Source organism: Photinus pyralis, unplaced genomic scaffold (assembly GCF_008802855.1).
Source record: "Photinus pyralis isolate 1611_PpyrPB1 unplaced genomic scaffold, Ppyr1.3 Ppyr1.4_LG1, whole genome shotgun sequence".
NCBI classification, from domain to species: domain Eukaryota; kingdom Metazoa; phylum Arthropoda; class Insecta; order Coleoptera; family Lampyridae; genus Photinus; species Photinus pyralis.
In genome coordinates this window covers 26,266,085-26,284,952 of record NW_022170249.1, presented here as the reverse complement: position 1 = coordinate 26,284,952, position 18,868 = coordinate 26,266,085, and the positions used below count along the sequence as shown (strand labels likewise).

At 36.4% G+C, this 18,868-nt stretch overlaps 1 protein-coding gene and 1 long non-coding RNA gene across 2 annotated transcripts; one reads left to right on the top strand and one right to left on the bottom strand.

Moving 5' to 3' along the window:
• Window positions 1–365: 365 nt before the first annotated feature.
• Window positions 366–2,641, top strand: LOC116160074 (cytochrome P450 9e2-like). Its single transcript, XM_031473208.1, has 6 exons — window positions 366–681; window positions 727–890; window positions 935–1,263; window positions 1,313–1,772; window positions 1,827–2,093; window positions 2,146–2,641. The coding sequence occupies exons 1-6, from the start codon at window positions 482–484 to the stop codon at window positions 2,316–2,318; spliced, it is 1,593 nt and encodes a 530-aa protein (XP_031329068.1). The 5' UTR covers window positions 366–481; the 3' UTR covers window positions 2,319–2,641.
• Window positions 2,642–13,135: 10,494 nt separating this feature from the next.
• On the bottom strand, window positions 13,136–13,944 carry LOC116160078. The gene is made up of 2 exons (XR_004143125.1): window positions 13,588–13,944; window positions 13,136–13,536 (listed from the first exon to the last, which is right to left on the bottom strand). It is a non-coding gene; the product is annotated as an uncharacterized LOC116160078 (long non-coding RNA).
• Between the last annotated feature and the right edge of the window lie 4,924 nt (window positions 13,945–18,868).

Below are 18,868 nucleotides of genomic sequence, written 5' to 3'. Positions count from 1 at the left end.
TTTAGTATTTGAGAGCAAGTTTATGTCCCTTTTTGTATAGGGTTATATTTTTCTGACACGCTTCTAAGTTACCATCATTCTACTCGGACACCGTCCTGATGTTCACCAGTGAACAAAAAGATATATTCTGGAATGCCTGTACGCGTGTGAAGATCAGGCCTGCACAATGTTTTTATAGATTTGTCACATTTAAAAAAATGATTTCGAAACTGCAGTTGTTTACTGTACAAATTGCTTCATTAAATGGGGCGTTGTCCCTTTACGTCATAAAACACACATTTTTTTTATATAGTTTGTAATCAGCAAACCCACCTGTAGAAATACAAAGTTCGCAAACTTAATGCGCAGTAGCATCACAAACGAAGTTTATAATTGGATTTAATTATGTTATTGAAAAATTGCGTCACCTCTATCTCAAGGTTTGAAAGTGAACGAGCTACAGCTCGATATATGAATACAAATTTGCGGTTTCTCTATTAAAATGTTGTTTCTAATATTGTTTAGTGTGCTATTACTTTTATTATACCGTTACGTTATAAAACCGGTCAAATATTGGGAAGAAAGAAGCGTTGACCATGAAAGGGCAATTCCAATTTTCGGCAGCATGCTACCGAATGCATTGGGGAAATGTTCAAATACCGAGTTATTTCTCGACATTTACAAAAGACACTCTAATAAAAGGTAACTGTTGTGGTTTTTGATTTTCGGCCAATCCTCATGTTGTAGATACATTGGGTTGCACAACTATACCAAACCATCGTTGTTTGTGATGGATCCCCAATTGATTAAACAGATTCTGGTGAAGGAGTTTGAAACCTTCCCCGAACACCTACAATTTATTCCTACCGATGTTGATCCATTATGGAATAACAATTTATTTGCCATGCCAGGTAAGGCTTTTGCTCTTGCGTTATCAGTAGGGCACGGTTTTCAGGTGGTGAAAAATGGCACCAGCTGAGATCAATTCTAAGCCCGGCGTTTACCAGTAGCAAATTGAAGGCTATGTTTATTTTAATGAAAGAGTGCTGTAACGGTTTTGTGACTTACTACAAAAGTAAAGGTGGGGAAGTAGATGTTGACGTTAAAGAGACATTTACGCGATTTGGAAATGACTTAATTGCATCAACCGCGTTTGGAATTACCTGCAACTCACTGACCGAGCCGAAAAATGAATTCTATGTCCTAGCCAAGGATCTTGTATTTTTGAGTGCATTTAGACGACTAACCATCCTTATAAATATAATATCCCCAACGATTGCAAAGGTTAGCATCTCCGTAACTTTGTGCATTTGAGTGCTCTTGAATTTTCCAGATTGGAAGATTCCCTTTCTTCCCAAAGAAAACTAAGGATTTCTTTACGAGACTCGTCAAAGACACTCTCCAAACACGAAGAGAGAAGAACATTATCCGTCATGACATGCTTCACCTATTAATGGAGTTCCAAAAGGACAACCATACATATCAGGACGATGCGCACGATATGCCCGAAATGGGTTATGCGCCAGTCGAAGACACAAACTTCGGAAAAACACAACGAACAATAAAGCTTGAGATTACCGACGACATTATAACCTCTCAGGTTATGATTTTCTTCTTTGCCGGTTTCGAGACTGTATCTACGATGATGAGTTACACCATTTATGAATTAGCGCTTAATTCCGATATCCAAGACAGATTGCGGAACGAAGTTGACGCCGCTTTTAAATCAGGCAATGGAGAGCTAACGTACGATAAACTAATGGAGTTGAAATATTTGGACATGGTTATCTTAGGTGAGTTGTGCCTTCGCGCGTGCTTGGTGTGACGTAACCAATAAGCATTTTAAGAGTCCTTGAGAAAATGGCCACCTTTTATATTACTCGACAGAAGTTCTGTTCGCCCTTACACGATTGAACCGAATGAACCAACCGAATCGCCGCTTCTTCTCGAGAAGGATATTAGTGTCATTTTTCCAATTTTCTCCATACAAAGAGATCCTAAGTACTTTCCCAACCCCGATAAGTTTGATCCGGAAAGGTTCAGTGAGGAAAATCGGAACAATATTATACCGTACACCTACATTCCTTTCGGCGCCGGTCCTAGAAACTGCATTGGTAATAACTTCAAATTTATCTTATTAGGTGTTTCATTAATCTCCAATTCCAGGGTCACGTTTCGCGTTATTGGAAGGTAAACTGATTGTAGCGGAAATTGTGCGAAATTTCGAAATTGTTCGCATTGAAAAAACACAAGTTCCAATCATTTACAGCAAAACGATTTTTAACCCTCTGCCAGATGATGGAATTTGGGTGGGACTGCAACAGCGAAAGTTCGAGTGAACTCGTCGTATGTTGTGGAAATATTGGGCGATTCATTACATCCAGATCAGCGACAAAGCACATTAGGAAATGTTGTATTACATTATGTGATTCTTTTTTTTAGATATTAGCACAGATTAACTACATTGCAGTGTACCTAATCTGTGGCAATACTAAAGGAGAATATAGAAAATGACTTCTATTTTCTTGCATGGACGTTTGTAGATAATATGTACCTACGAAGTCGACAGTATGCAAGTATTACAGTGATACCTATGATATTGATAGGAGGTAAGCTGAGCCACCATGGCCTAATACGTTATATACTCTTTGCTAATATTGAACAATGGAGCTACTTATTACGCTTTCAATACAGTTACCTACTTTATGGAAAACAGTGGCGATAATATGAGCTAATAAAGCGCTGTCAAGTCGCCATGTTGCATCGAATAAATTTACAATATACAAAATCAATGGTAGCCGAAGGGCATACGGCCGTAGATTTCGGCGTCGGGCAAAGCTTCGGTAAAATGTCGGTATAAGTATGGTGTCACACTATGCGTTTTTACCGCTCCCGCTAAAACGGATGCGGTTTGACGGGATGAGAATATCACAAGTTATTAAATGGTACCAGTCACATCACACATATATGCGGTTTCGCCGCACCCGGATTCAACCGCATCATATATGCTGCCATTTTAGCGGGAGCCAGAGCCGGACTGGGTGGGTAAGGGCCCCGGGCGCTCCATGACCTAAAGGCCCCCAAACTCATCCCCCCCCCCCCCCCCGAAAAAGAAGACAAGGGATTTGCAGATTTTTAAATTGTATTTCAAACGGCATTTTCTCAAAATTGATTTGGGAACGAACTTGGAACTCAAATATTACAAACTGTACCGTTGAAAAGCTCAAACTATAATAAAACTCTGAACAATTTTTGAGCTCATACTTGTCCTGCCCCCTTCAGGAACGTCCATCTGCCTCCTCAAAAGAAGTTGCAGCACAGCTGAATGTGCCGCCTCATGAAGTTGTCTAGAGAACTCTTAAAAAACTCAAATATCGGCCTTAGGCAATTAATATTTCTCAGTTTCATCCAGGAGACCATGAACGACACGGGTACCTATAGCCATTAGTACGTTTTGTAAATAATCAGATTCGGGAAAACGCAAGTTTCCTTATCCTTAATAACGCGATATGGTATGATGAGAGTAAATGCAGCAATGTTTAATCGCCACAATGAACATTACTCGTCAATTGAAAATTCTCAGCAATTTCAAAATCGGCGACCACAAATGCATTTTAGCCTTGGCGCATGGGGCGGTTGATTGGTCCGTTGGTTCGTTGGAGTATTTTTTTGTGAGAGATAATGGAAAAAGGCAATTACAAAACATTGCCAGCCGATTTTGATGAACTTCGTCAAAGAAGCGTTACCATGCTCAGGCACAATATTAGGAGGGATGGTTCAAGAGCCATAGCAAATCTTAGGAAAAGAGTGGTACTGTGCTTAGAATTAGGAGGTGGGCTATTGGAATACATGTTATATGTTACATTCGTTAAATATTGTTTATTCTTATGTATTTTGTTTTAATTTGAATTATATATTCTTGCAAATCTTACAGTTCCTTGCCAACACCTCAACCAGACAAATGGATCAAAAAAACTTTTGTACATCACAACAAAAGAACGTTTTGTTTTTCTAAGCATCGTCCCCCATATAGTGGCACTCGAAAAATGGACACCCTGTATAACAGCAGGCTACGTGAAGTTGGCTGAGATACTTAATGGTTTTAGGCATATATGGTTTTTATAGGTAGATCCACCTAGACGTGTTTAGCCGCGAGCCGAAAAGGATTTTTGAAATAGGTAACTTACTTTCTATTGGAACCAACATTTCAGTCCAACAGCCCTAAAAGGTGCATAAGTAGCGCCAAGTTTCTGCGTAAGACAAAAATCATTTATGAAAAAGTCGGCGGTTTCGTGAAATTAGCAGGGATAATGCGAGCGATAGTTGTTTTTGCAATAAAATCGCCCATTTTCTACAACGGCGCAAAATTTTTAGCGTAATACAACGATGTTGCGGTAACGCTTATATGCTCAATTTTCGGTCGTCTGTCGTTTGTCTGTCTGTCGTCTGTCTGTTCCTTCGGGATTACGGGCCCTGGGCCACCTACTAGATACCTACTTCGAGTTTTCACTAATTGATAGCTGCTATAGTGATATACCTAGGCTATATTTGCCCGTTACTCATCATTTACAGTTGTGTTATGCGGCAACCCGCAACACCAACGAGTGGGTTTTGAAAAATTTTGATATACATGTCCCAAATTGGTACCTACAAACTTGGCGCTCTCGCAAATGACATATATCTTCACACACCTTAAAACATGGAACCCAAACGTCTAAAATTGCATAATATTCTTGGAGCAAAATGCCCGGGTGCGAATTTTTCCTGTGAAAATTATCGGGGAGACCAGGTACGGGTTTTTAATGAATGTACAAAGTCAGCGGATTAGACGGTTAGTTCCAGAAGTTCGTAAACATGCCAATGCATCGAAATAAATACAGGCGTCGTAATGTGTCTCCCTCTTGGGTTGTGCACGCGCAAGAAACTTGTATAAATAGATTTCCGTAACCGAATATCAATTCCTTTATTACCGACTAAAAGTTGTGTATAATTTGACATCTGTTTCAAAATGGCTGGGTAGATTGAAGATTATTGTGAGGATTGTGCGGGTTGGAATTTTGTAGGTGTGTCACTACGTCTATCGAACTATAATGCCGTTTATTGTAAATAATATTAGCGTTAAAATGTGTACGTGTCGGCCGTTAAACGAGTGCGAATGTTCTATAGGACGGTTTAGTTAATTAACAACGGTGTAGTTAAGGGTTAGAATTGATTCCGCTTAAGTCTATGTAATTTATATTCAAGTTAGAGTGTGATAGTAAATTAGCAAACATGTGGAACATGATGTGTGATGTTATGCCGACAATTTCGGAGGACAGCATTAGCCAGAGAAGTTCGCAATTCTCTGGTGAAGATGCTAACTTCGAACAACTGATGGTTTCGATGTTGGACGAAAGGGACAAACTGATGGATAGTTTACGTGAGACACAAGAACGTCTTTCAGATACTGAATTAAAGTTAGCAGATGTGGAGAAAGAGCGGGATTCGCTTCAGAGACAGATCGCCGCCAACCTCCCCCAGGTAAGTAAAGTGACATCCGCGCATCGAGCGATTTCACAGCACACTCTGTGTGTCGCGACTTCGGTCGCTCTGGTTGTATGATATACCCGATTTGGAGCTTTATTGATTCCCCCCCGGCAAAACTTCAACGCCATTTTAACAACGAAACTTCGCTTTTATATTTAATATCGGCACAATTAAAATGTTACCCTTTTAAAAAAGTGTTTTCCCTTTAACTAGATAAATGTCATCAATGGTTCGTCACTCCGCCCACAATACCCTGCCCTTGCCCTTACTCCGTCCTCGTGTTTGAGCGGTTGTAACCTAGATTTTACAAATGATAAATTCAATCATAATTTGCGCACTTTAATAGCAATTCCTTTCTTCAAACAGGAAGATAGCGTCTACGAATAATAATTGTCTTCTTTGATATCTTACATATATTCCTCGATATATTCTTTATTTTTTTACGTTTTTTTACTTCACTTCCGTCTAATTTTGTAGTCAAAAATTGCATGCGAACGGATTCATCACGAAATTCACGATTGCAGAACTGGTGAATTCTTGTTTACTGTTTGTTCATTGTTATGATGTACAGGGTATGCTGGAAGATATGTACCGAACATGAATCGACCCCGACACCGACCCTTTTTCAATTCTTCACGAAAATTCTGTATATACAAGAGTTTTCAAGGTGGTTTTTAGTGGTGGATTTATACCTCGGTTTATACCCAAGTTTATAGAAACATCGCTAATTCACGAGGTATCATCAACAAGTATCATTGTGCACAACTCTTTGCAGATAGAGCCCATTTTTTAAACCGAATTAGCCTGGGAATTAGCTTAGTAAATAGTTGGGCTCGTAGTTGGGTTATAAGCATAGAATTACAGTAGTCTCCTCCGACCTCGCCTCCGACATTGCGTTCTGCAGATATTTGCACTGAAAGTTTTGACATCACCAGCAGATGTCTCGTCCAGACGTTCTACTTGCCCTTTATCTCGCCCTTTATGAATACCTCTTCCAATACTTCGATTTTAAAATATTAACTTCGACTTCGCCATTAAATATGTCTCGTCCAGACGATTCATTTTGCCTTTGTACTCCCATTCCACAAACCGTTTTCGAGATATTCGTTAAAATGTTACCATAACCAATGAATACATTTCTTTCTGGCGTCCCAATCGCCCTTTGTGAGTATCCTTTTGGACGATCCGCTCTTCTCTTGGAATATAAGGAATTATAACCGATCACGATAAGGGGTCGAGGAGAAGGATTATGATTGGTAGAAAGCAATTCGCTTCAATGAGACCTTTAATTAGAATACCATGATAATGGCCGTCTGGCACACCTTCAAGGTATAAGCTACCTATTGCAAAAAATTCTAGGACTCTAGGGACATTCCCCTACAAGTACTTAGTTCAAAACCGTTAGAGGGTCCAGCTCCAGACAGACGGGCGGACAAAACCGCTGGAAAATGCCCTAAAAATCATTTACATGGATGTCACGAGAATCGCGTAATATTTTCTGTTGATTTTGTGGATTTCGTGAAGATCAGTTGCAATTTTTCCATATCATTCAAGTCGATAGACGTATAGTACTTAAGTTGTATGATTTCTTGTAGTAGTCTATCGTTTATAACCTCGTTCACTTGCTCGCCTATAATTTAAAATGCGTATAGGTATTTGACCCTAATAAATATAATATATACAGGGTGACAATTTGAAAACTTACCACCCCCCATATCTTAGTAAATAAACAAGATATTTAAAAAAATCAAAATCCGTTTCGGTAATTCGGAGGGGGAATCACAATAACACAGTTGGCGACGCACCCCCTCACCCCCCGCGCCCCAGCCACCCCAACTTTTAAATCTTAAATAGTGACCCTCCATGTGTGATACGTCGTTGGAAAGCTCTGAAAAAATGCTTTCCAACCATACCAACTAGCATTACATTTAGGTTAGTAATTATCGTGCAAACCAAAAAATAGACTAATACTCGGACTAATATGAATATCTCGATGAATATTTTCTAAAGGCTTTTATTTCAAAAAATGTTCAAAATGGTTTCCGTTATTTGTAAGACCGTATTACTATGCGATCAAAAATGAGTTGCTGTCGAGTCGCCCTTTCAAAGTTTTGTTTACATGGAAAATCGTATTTTACTTGAACTTCCAAAGCCGACTCGACAGCAACTCATTTTTGACCGCCAGTTATAATCTATTCTCAAACTCTTGTCGAACCTTTTTTAATGTTGGTTTTGCAATATTTCGACATTCTTGAATTATTCTCTGTCTTAGTTCGTCTATGTTCGCCGGTTGCGTTTTAAATACGACAGATTTCAAATGTATCATATTAGTGTATTTTTTGATTTGCACGATAATTACTAACCTAAATGTAATGCTATTTGGTATGGTTGGAAAGCATTTTTTCAGAGCTTTCCAACGACGTATCACACATGGGGGGTCACTATTTAAGATTTAAAAGTTGCGGTGGCTGGGGTGCAGGTGGTGTGAGAGGGTGCGTCCCCAACTATGTCATTGTGATTCCCCCTCCGAATTACCGAAACGGATTTTGATTTTTTTAAATATCTCCTTTATTTACTAAGATATGGGGGGTGGTAAGTTTTCAAATTGTCACGCTGTATAATAAAACTCGATGCTATAGTATAGGTACGACAAGGTCCATAAAATTGCAATTTTAATTAGAGTTCTGGAGGCCTCCCATAAAGTGCTAGAATTCTTGATACCTCCCATAAAGTGCTAGAATTCTTGATAAATCTTAGAGAGCTCCATCACTAAGTCTAACCTACTTCACAAGTTTTTTTTAGAGAAATGAAAAGATTGTCTATCAATAGTTCTAAAGTGCTATTAAAAACACTTTTATAACTTTTAAGATGTGTATCATCCAACGCCTTATTTAAAATGTTAAGAGACTGTACGAAACCTCAATCCGAGCCTCAATCACACCTCAAATTTTGTATAAAGTAAAAATCCCCCTACAATTCAAGAAATCGCTCTCCACTATCGTGCGCATATTCTATCGGGCTCCCGCGAAGTTATACCTACTCTGAATTAACGACAAAAAAGCGAACTTATTTTGCCGCACAAAAGATGTTGGTAAAACTCTTCATGGATCGTGCATAAGTGTAAATAAATTAAACAAATATAGCAAACGAGCTATGGGTATGGCTATAGCATGTACAAAACCAAATTTTAAACCTGATGTTAGTTTTGCTTTTATTTAAAGTGTATTATGTATGAAATTTCATTTAATTGCTTCCATAAATAAGAAAGTTGGCACTGCGCATCCTCGCGCACATTCTACACAAAACCAAATTTGGAAAATGGCGCTACATTCCAAGTGGCTATGTATCACATTTCCTTTAAATACCTTCATAAATAAGAAAGTTTGCAATTCGGTCTGTAAATGGTCGAGATGCGAAAAAGGGCACTGTGAATGTTGAACGATTAGGCCTCGGATTAGGCTCAACTTTTGGAATTGTGTTTTATATAGCTAAAGCTATGTTATTAATTTTTGAAAATATAAGAGAATTTATTTAAAATCGATATATGTTATATTTTTAATCATTGTAACAGAATGTTAGCCTCGATGTTAGCTACCACCGAGGCTACCACCATTGTATTTATAAACTAATTCGTTTATAACTCGGTTTATAAATACAATGCTACCACTTATATGAAAAGAAAGAGATTATTTTTGGTGTTCGGTGCCGGTTTATTAACGAGCTCCTAGCGAGTTTATAATTTTGTGATGTCATGTCTGTTCGTCCGTTAGCACGATAACTCATAAACGAATGGACCGATTATGATGAAAAAGGTGGATTCTTTATCAAATTTGTAGATCGGAGTTCGTGAATTGGCAATGTAACCCAAAAAATAAGGAAGGTCCTTTTGACATCTCCGTGAGTTATGAACCGAATTGCACGAAATTCAATATGCTTTAACCATATAAAAGCAATTCCAAAAATTGAGCCTAATCGATCAACATTCACAGTGCCCTTTTCGCATCTCGACCATTTACAAACCGGATTGCAAACTTTCTTATTTATGAAGGTATTTAAAGGAAAAGTGATACCGAGTGTGATACATAGCGACTTGGAATAAAACCAAATTTAATGCCAATTTGAAAATTTGGTTTTGCGCATGCGCAGTGTCAACTTTCTTATTTATGGAGGCATTTAAATAAAATTTGATACATAACCACTTGGAATAAAAGAAAATTTAACACCAGTTTCAAAATTTGCTTTTGCGCATGCGCAGTGCCAACTATGGAGGCGTTCAAATGAAATTTGATACATAGCCACTTGGAATAAAAGTAAATCTACCGCCATTTTCCAAATTTGGTTTTGTGCAGGATGTGCAGTGCCAACTTTCTTATTTATGCAAGCAATTAAATGAAATTTCATACATGTACACTTTAAATAAAAGCAAAACTAACATCAGGTTTAAAATTTGGTTTTGCACATACGTAGCCATACCCAGGAGCTCGTTTTCTATATTTGTTTAGTTTATTAGGATCTTCATTCCTCATTCATGCACATGTCTACCCTCGTGTCTACCTAATAACTATAAAAATTTAAAGGTTCAAGTAAAATTGATTAGAACAAATCACAGGAAATAAAGGAGTAATTAAAAATGTTAACAAACAATGCTAATCTAGTCCACTAATTACCTTAGAACCAGGTAATTTACAGAAGGGGTCATTATATAAAAATGCAGAAAATGCATTGACTAAGTAATTTATTCAATGGTAAAAGAAATAGGTATTTGGGCATCTCCAGTCAAATATTGTACAGCTTTTCGATAAACCTGTAGATACATCGTTGGTCTCACTCAAGGATACATCATCTAGAAATGTGTATTGTTGTGTGGGCTAACCAATTGCAATATCATTGAAAAACAAATTGCCTACAGGTGAATTTTTTTGTCATTCAATGAAATTTCTAATGTAGACAATGCGCAATGCTATTTACGAAAGCATTTATAAAAAGTTCCATATGTAGACACTTCGAATAAAAGTAAAACTAATACCCATTTCAAAATTTGGAGATATTTGTATAAGCGCCACTATTTTTCGTTAAACTGTTTAGACTTCGACGATAGGCGGCTCATTTGAAAGAGAATGGGGTAAGGATCTCGTGCCTACCGGTATTTTTTCCTGGTCCTAGCATTAATATTATTAAGAGGAAAATACGCTCTCGTCATTTATGTTTGCATAATGTATTTTTAAACTTGTTTTATCTTTCAGATAGTCAACTGTGAGGTCATACTGTGTACTTTTTTTAAATTCAGTTTGCACTGCAGACGAAGTTGATCTGTTAGCAAAGCCGAGAGTAAAACGTTGAATATCAAGTGCATCTAGGATACATTAATATTTGACATTTTTCTGAATTCATAAAATACTGCCTTTTTGTCCCTGTCCGTTTTTAAGCCCTTCTACTTTTCATTTTCAACTGAAGCTGAACCATCAGGACGTCAATATTCTTGATACTTCGCTTATACTTACTTGGATAAGGACATGAATAACTAAGATTATCCGAGAAGCGTCGACTTCAATATTACTTACCTACATCTTTGGTTGAGTTTTTAGAAAATAGACAAGTACATAATGCATCTGCAAGACATCGAAATCGTTTTTGTTCAAATTTAAAATGAGGTTGAGAAGGAAGGTTTTGTATCCAATGCTTTGTTAACGGTAAGTAGGCATTTATAATAGTCATTATTTCTGTAATAAAACTTACATCAAATTATGCCAAATTATACAATTTGACATTCCTAAACCACTGTAAACATTAAATACAATGAACTTAAATGAGGATAAAAGAAATTTGTCTAATTTAGATCCCGCGCCTCGTCCTGCGCTTTTAAGATAAGGTATTCAAACCTTTCTTAGTTATAACTGTTATTAATTGGCGTCTCAGTTACCTATTTGTTTATTCATAAGTACCCTTGCCATCAGACACGTATGGTTATAGCTTATTCCTTACCCTTCTCTGGCACGTTGTTTGTATAATTATCATTCCCGTTTGTTGTTTTAAATGTATAAACGCCACATGAGCAAAACACGAGGAGGTATACTTACCTCTACCCATCTCTCTCGTCAGGGGGCCCTTGCAACAGTTGCTTACGGGCGTTGCCGTTCCAGTTACGGATTATTTAGTTCAATGGGCAAACATAAGGAAATAAGGACAATTTTTAAATTTTATCAACGTGACTTTGATTCAGAAATCTGACTTCATTAGATGTCATAAAATAAGTAAAATCTTCAAGGAGTTGTCGAGTAGTTTTGTGATTGTATCATTTTCAGCTTCGTATTTTTAAGACGAGATGCCATTTACGTATTTAGAAAAGTGAGATATATCTACTATAGTTCCACATCAAACAATCTTAACTTTTTAACAGTCCTACGTTCATGCTAGAAAGAGAAAACCACAGCGAATATTAATATTTTAATTAATATTTTTATTCTTTGATTTTACCTTTCTCGTTGTTTTAATCCTTTGCAGTGCCTTTACGTTTGTGTATTTTCGAACACAACGTAGGTACATCAAAATGTTCCAATAGATTCCTTTGGATGTCTCTTTGACATGTCAACAAAGTATTTCATTAAGTTGCCCAATTGTTAACAAAAAAAACCTAGCTCGAAATAATATCGCTCTTTATGAAACAGCTTCCTTATATGAAGAAGGTATCTTTTACTGGCAAGATTAATGTTTACTACCCCCAAATATGCACTTTCGATGTTCAGACATGCATTATACATCACCCTTATGACATTCACATACCACGCACACATTCCTGAAAGTGCCAATTTTTTAGCTGTCTAACATTTTTCATTATAAGATTAAACCCTGGAGACGTGTAATATATTACATTTCCATTTTAATCGTGAATGATTTCTATTCAAATACAACCTTGAGTTTTCTAAAAAAGATAAAGCGCAAATCGCATCGTAAAGATTGCCGTAACTGTCGTAGAGTTTTAAATTAGATTTATCTACGACTATTAAATAACGCTCGAATAACGTCACTATATTTTAGCGAATTATGATATGCATTATTATCGGTTCCTCTAAAATCCTTATATACAACTACTTTATGTCACTATATATTTCTCATAATTGCATATGTATAAGTAAGGTATAAGTTCATAATTGCATATGTACTAAAAATAGAACCGCCCATCTCGTATGTACTACCTGTCAGTTTTGTTTTGAATTAAGCATTTCTTAGGTTAGAAATGAGAGATTTCGAGTTACGTACGCTTAACTTTGTAGGTTTATTTGAAAAACAATTAATACAGGAACTTGATCCACCCCTATGACGAGATATGTGCGATATTTATAAAATGGGATGAAATAAACTTGTAAAATACCTGAAGTCATTGGCAAGTTCAGGCAACTTCGTTTGTATTTAAAGTATCTATACCTTCATATTCACAAGGCATTATTTGTAGCATAATGGATTATCGGAAGCCCCCTTTGAAGATTATGCTAGGTATAACCTATAAGTTTCAGCCTTTTACGAAGAGAAATATGTTTCGTACAACATATGTGGTATTGTTGTCGAAATTGTGCCACGATACAAAACAATAACATATTGTAAACTCGTTGACAACAAAGGATACAAATTGTCGTAGCACTTAACCACCGTTTTGCATGATTTATTTTAAGAATTGATAATTCGTAACAGGTCTTACATACTAGGCATTGACCAAATTACTTAAATAGATGGCTACAATATGTACGTTAACTAATAAAAAACACCTCTTGCCCTTAAATTTGCAACAAAACTATGCTTTCATTGCTTAAACTTCGTTTCTAAAAGAGGAAGAAACTTCTTGGATGCAGGTCGGAGAAGCGTAACGAACTCTTTGAAAAATTAGATTATGTATGCGAAACAAAATATTGTATTCCATTTGGCAGCTGTGTAACAATTTCTGCAGGCATAATTGATACATCGGGATCGGATTTAGAGAATAGTTGTACATAGTTACATCACAAATATCCACCTTACTTCCATAGGTTATGTCACAATCTAAAACAATGAAAAATGAATGACAACCATTTATATTAGCAATAATCTTACGTGTAGGTAATTACGTGTTGAATTAATGACTTCTGGGAACTTTAGATAAATTGCATATTTAGTTCGCCACTTAGGTACATTGCGATACATTGAATTAGATTTGAGGTTAAATACCGTCAACGAATGAACGAACGCAAACCAAACCATAGGCGTACATTGCGCTACCGCTATGAAGTTGCTACGTTTCAAACTGATTCAGATGCCGCATTTTCTATTTAAATAAATAGTCGTAGATAAAATAGCGTATTTTACTTGCATATAAAGGCGATTATGACACTCGGAAAAATTACAACACTCGCCTTCGGCTCGTGTTGCAAACTTCACCTCGTGTCATAATCGCACACTTTATATGCTCGTATAATAATATACTATTATTTAACTAGGAATTTCATATTTTATTTCTTTATGGTAGCTGAATGAAATAATGAAACAGGGTTATGATGTAGGTGAGTTATTTGCCCTTAAAACTGCAAAATTTAAACAAATTAATGGATACGTCTGTCAACTAGCTGTCTACCAGAGAACAAACATGTACCTACGTCTTAATTAAAATTGATCGTATTATAGTTTCTTTCTTGTTAATTTTCTTTGATTTTTGTTACTCACACGGGCAGTGTCTCTACCTTTTTGTTAGATTAAAACACAATTGCTCATAAGAAATCAGGTTCACAGAAAATGGCAAGAACTACATGCTACCCTAGAGTTCTACAAATTTACCCTAAAAAGCACGGATATAGAAAATTTCATTTGTAATATGTACGAGTATATATAGTCGTAGATTACGAGGTTGAAATTAAACTCGAATTTAAATTTCTGTCGATGACAAAATAGCTTATTAAATCTCCGAAAATGACCGCGAATGTTTATTTAAAAACGTATTAATAATTATTTACATAAAAGTCAGGAAAATGACACATTACTGGCGAGGAAAGATTGAAGTGCGAGGGCCTTTTGGGACCGAGTACCTACTTTAATTTCCGAGTCAAGTAATGTCATTTTATTGACGAGTTTTGTATGAAATTTTACCCGAAATCGTATTTTAATATAAAATTTCAATTTTCATATAGTTTTGTTTAATGTCAATCCGTGAGTAATGACAGGAGTCATTATAGACAGTAAAGTGACAAGCGTCAGGAAACGTAGTTTGCTCTGCCTCTGTCATGGAAACTAAAATTTCCTGACAGAAAGTAGGCATGAAAATGAAGGTTTCAGGACGATTTTGGGTTTTTTATAGATTGGGGGATTGAACGAGGGATTGAATAAGTAAGGGTACATAATATCCCTCGTAATATCCTATCAAGAGGACAATGTGTTGAAGCAAATTTTGGTGGGCCGGCCATATTCTTGGGGGGGACTGTGTTTACTGTATGCTTACCCCATCAGCCGTTTGTATTTCTTGACCAGTGGCGTACCTATATTGTACTTATTAACAGATTAACAGATATTATAATTTTGTATTACTCTCTGTCTTATCTGTTTGTCCGTGTGCACTTGAATATTGGTACACATGTTCTGAAGGATATACGAAAGATCAGCTACGTAGACTAACGGGCCAAAAAGTTACAGGGTTTCTTTTATACATTTTTATTACAAAGAACATGAATACCTGGTTTTCTGTGTTAGTAAATATTCCTTAAACCTCAAGCAACTACGCTGATGAAAATCGATTTTTTAAATTTTTTAAGATATTTAAATAAAATTTGTATGTAAATATGCACCTCAAAACCAAATAAATTTGTTTTACAAGCTATGGTGATCTAGTGGGACAGAAGCAACCCCTTAAGGTGTGTTGTAAAAATGATACGTTTAGCATTACCTTGGTTCTCGTGTTATAGATTTCTTTCACCTACATGTTTGCTTCGCCGACGGAGGTCGTTTTCCTTATTTAATTCAGTATTGCGCGCAGTACTTCTTCACCTTCAGTCAAGTTTCTGCCTTCGAGTTGTTTACTTGCAAATGTCGTTTGGTCACCTTTGCTTTCTGATTTCGGGTCTACCTGTATAAGGACTTAGTATTTTGGCTTTACCATATTATCTTTGGAGTGATTTCTTTCTTTCTCTTTGATGTCCTTGTGGCTCCATTGAAACGTTTTACTGATCTTTGTTTTGCAACGCTTCGCTCAAGTTTAACCTTCACTCAAAGCTTTTAAGTTTCTCATCGTTATATTCTTTTGGATTACCTTTTACGTTTTGATCTACCTGGACATTACCTACGCCGTACGTGGATGATTAGCATTTTTATCTGGACCCGCTTTTTATCAAGAGTGGCGAACGACGCGTGTATATTTCTACATTACCGGCTGCGAAAATTTGACTCCAATTCCACTAACTATTACCTATCTGTGGGCTGTGACCAACTCACACACGATGTTTGTTCCTGAGTTGTGACCGCAAGTATATTGCGAAATCTTGGAAATCAACGATCTTGTAAATTGCTCCGATATACCCAATTTTACTTACGCTACTTGCTTCGTCATGAAGAATTTACCGCCAACCGATTTTGTTAACGATTCCTTTTTGTTACTACGATTTTCTTTTTTGTTAGTTTGATTGCATTGTGTCCTTCAGATTAGTTGTGTTATACCGACATTAGCACCGTTTGCTTTGTAAACAAATTTTTGAAGTTACCGAAGCATTGCCCGACGCCGAAATCTACGGTTGTTAGCTACGTTGTTTTTTACTCTGAAGCCTCGGCTCATATTATCTTGTTTATGTTTTGAATTAATTAGATTGCATTGCTATTGAGAGAAATTTAGTTATTTGCGCTTCGTAAAGTCCCTTTTATGCTGTTATAACCGGACTGTAAGGACAGTGTATTTCCACTGCCGCTACAAGGAAATAGGGCTCTGGGTTGTATTAAAAAGATATGACATACTGAAGCTATTGCACATCTCACTGGTTAGATCTAAGCTTGAGTATTGCACCCTCGTCTGGGATCCCATGGGTCATGTACATCACTCACTTATATTGAAAGTATTGAGATGGTGTAACTGTCGTTTATTAAATTTATGAAGCTTTATTTGCCAAATTCCCTACGTCATATTGTAACGGAAATGGTCCAGACATGACGTCGCCTTTGGCGCTCTGGAATTTTCTACGCGCGCGATAGTGGGAATATTCGAGAATGTACTGGACTTACATTGCTTGCGTGTATAAATGGTTGCGGACCGAACATCGCGGCAGTCTACTACCGAACGAGTACGTAAACATCGAGCGCGGAAATATAAATTGCGAAGTGTGAGTGATATAAATAATCGATATAAATTGCACGGATTTTATAGTGTTTTAGTTCTGTTTAATAAATATTGATATAAATCGAACCCGAATTTATAAATCACGTTACAATATTAATAGCTATTGCTAGTTGTTTTATGCGGAAGCTCTTTAATAATATCTACGATATACTGTACAGATTTGCTTAATTTCATAAATGTTTTGTGCTCTCCCATTCCGTCAGAAATTTGCCGTATGTGTAATGTCAGCAAAAATTATGTACGTCATTCTCCATTAAATCGCATCATGAAGTAGGTATTGTCGAGTCCTAAATTTTATAATTTTATAAATGATAGTAAAGAAAAAAAATTATCATAATAACAAAAAAAAAATAAAAATAAAATAAAATAACAACAATAACACTAGGTTGAGTGGTAGAGCAACAGTTGTACGTCCAGGTCAACGTGTTGAACTCCGCCTAGATTATTTTCGTTTTAATTTTATTTACATTATATAATTTCGTAATAAAGGCATTATTATTATTATTATGGTCGGTGTTTCTTGTGAGAACTCAGGTCTAGCCTGGTTAACTAATCGCACGGATTAAAATCAAGTAACGATTAGTGTGTGTGTCTGTGTATGGTGAGGTTATGTAGGGTCCTAAAAAAAATTCATACTTACCAACATACCTATTGATGGGCACAATAGCCAACGCTATCAGGAAAGAGGAAAACAAAACAAAACAAAAAAACTCATTATAATAATTCCTGTAATTTTATTAAATGGAGTTTATTGTGTAAGTGTTTCTTTGGCTTTGCGTTTGGGTTGAATACGAGTGGGTTGTGATAACGTGGTGTGTTTGTGGGAAGAAGGAGTTTTGTGTTTTTTAGCTGTGCTAGGGCGTGTAACTTTATTGGGTGGACCTGTCTTATTATTATTATTATTATTATTATTATTATTATTATTATTATTATTATTATTAATAAAATAAAATAAAAACACACATATTCTACAAAGTTAGCAATTTAATTAAGTGGCGTTGTTTATTGTGTGTGATTGTTTGGCTTTGGGTTTGGGTTGAATACGAATGGGTTGTGATAACGTGGTATGTTTCTGAGAAGAAAGAATTTTGACTTTATCGAAACGCTCAAATTTTCAGGTAAGTACCTCGGTAAGTACTTACCGCAGGTGAGCGCATGAAGATGTCTTTTTAGTGCATTTTTCAAGAAGAAAATGAACGCTATTGTCCGTCTGTCTGTCCCTCTGTACCACTACTAGTCCTCCAGTTTAAGCTTTTTCATGCACGGTTTCTGTCTTGATGTACGGTATAGCACAACCCCGAGACCAGAACGGCAAAAGATTTTTGGATTAGTCACTTCCTTTCCGAGTTATTACTGATTCCCTGCGGGAAACATTATCACAATGATCATTGAAATTTCATAGAAAAAACCACTTTTGCGTACGTTATAATTATAAAGTTACATACACATACGTATCAGGAGTGGAATATCACGTTTTGTTTGATACAAATCGGTGGGTTAGTTACTTTAGATAAGCGCCTGAAGTCAGAAGACGACATGTTACTCCTAGAATATGTCATATGTCCACAAATCCTTGTCACATATAGGTAATTAGGTATAGATGGAGTGGGTAATTAACCGCTTTTGTGATTTTTAGTTTTTGCTTTCATGCTATTATGTTTAGGGAAGGACGCCCGCATGCAATTAGCTCTAATACGAAGATCAAAGGGGGACAAACGCGTTTAAAAAACCATGAGTTAAATGCGGAATCAATCAATACTATTACTATCTTACTATTTCCTATACCTATTCTGGAGAATAGATGTAATTAATACACTGCTAGCAAACTAATTACCACTTAGTCTTATGTTGGCATTATTTAGGTGTTAGATTTCTAATTAGTCTCATTGGTTAATAAGGTAGAGTATTTTTTTATAAGTCCATTTTTAAGTTAACAGTAGACACAGCGATACGACAAACTTGGATTTTCGGTAACACTTTCTTTAACGTTAATCGCTTCAACAATTTCATTGCAGGACGCTATCGAAT

Excerpts from the sequence above, each read along its gene's own strand:
- LOC116160074 (XM_031473208.1), top strand. The coding sequence starts at position 482 with ATGTTGTTTCTAATATTGTTTAGTGTGCTATTACTTTTATTATACCGT. Across the intron at positions 682-726 it reads AAAAGACACTCTAATAAAAG|ATACATTGGGTTGCACAACT; the intron begins GTAACTGTTGTG and ends CTCATGTTGTAG. Across the intron at positions 2,094-2,145 it reads CGGTCCTAGAAACTGCATTG|GGTCACGTTTCGCGTTATTG; the intron begins GTAATAACTTCA and ends CTCCAATTCCAG.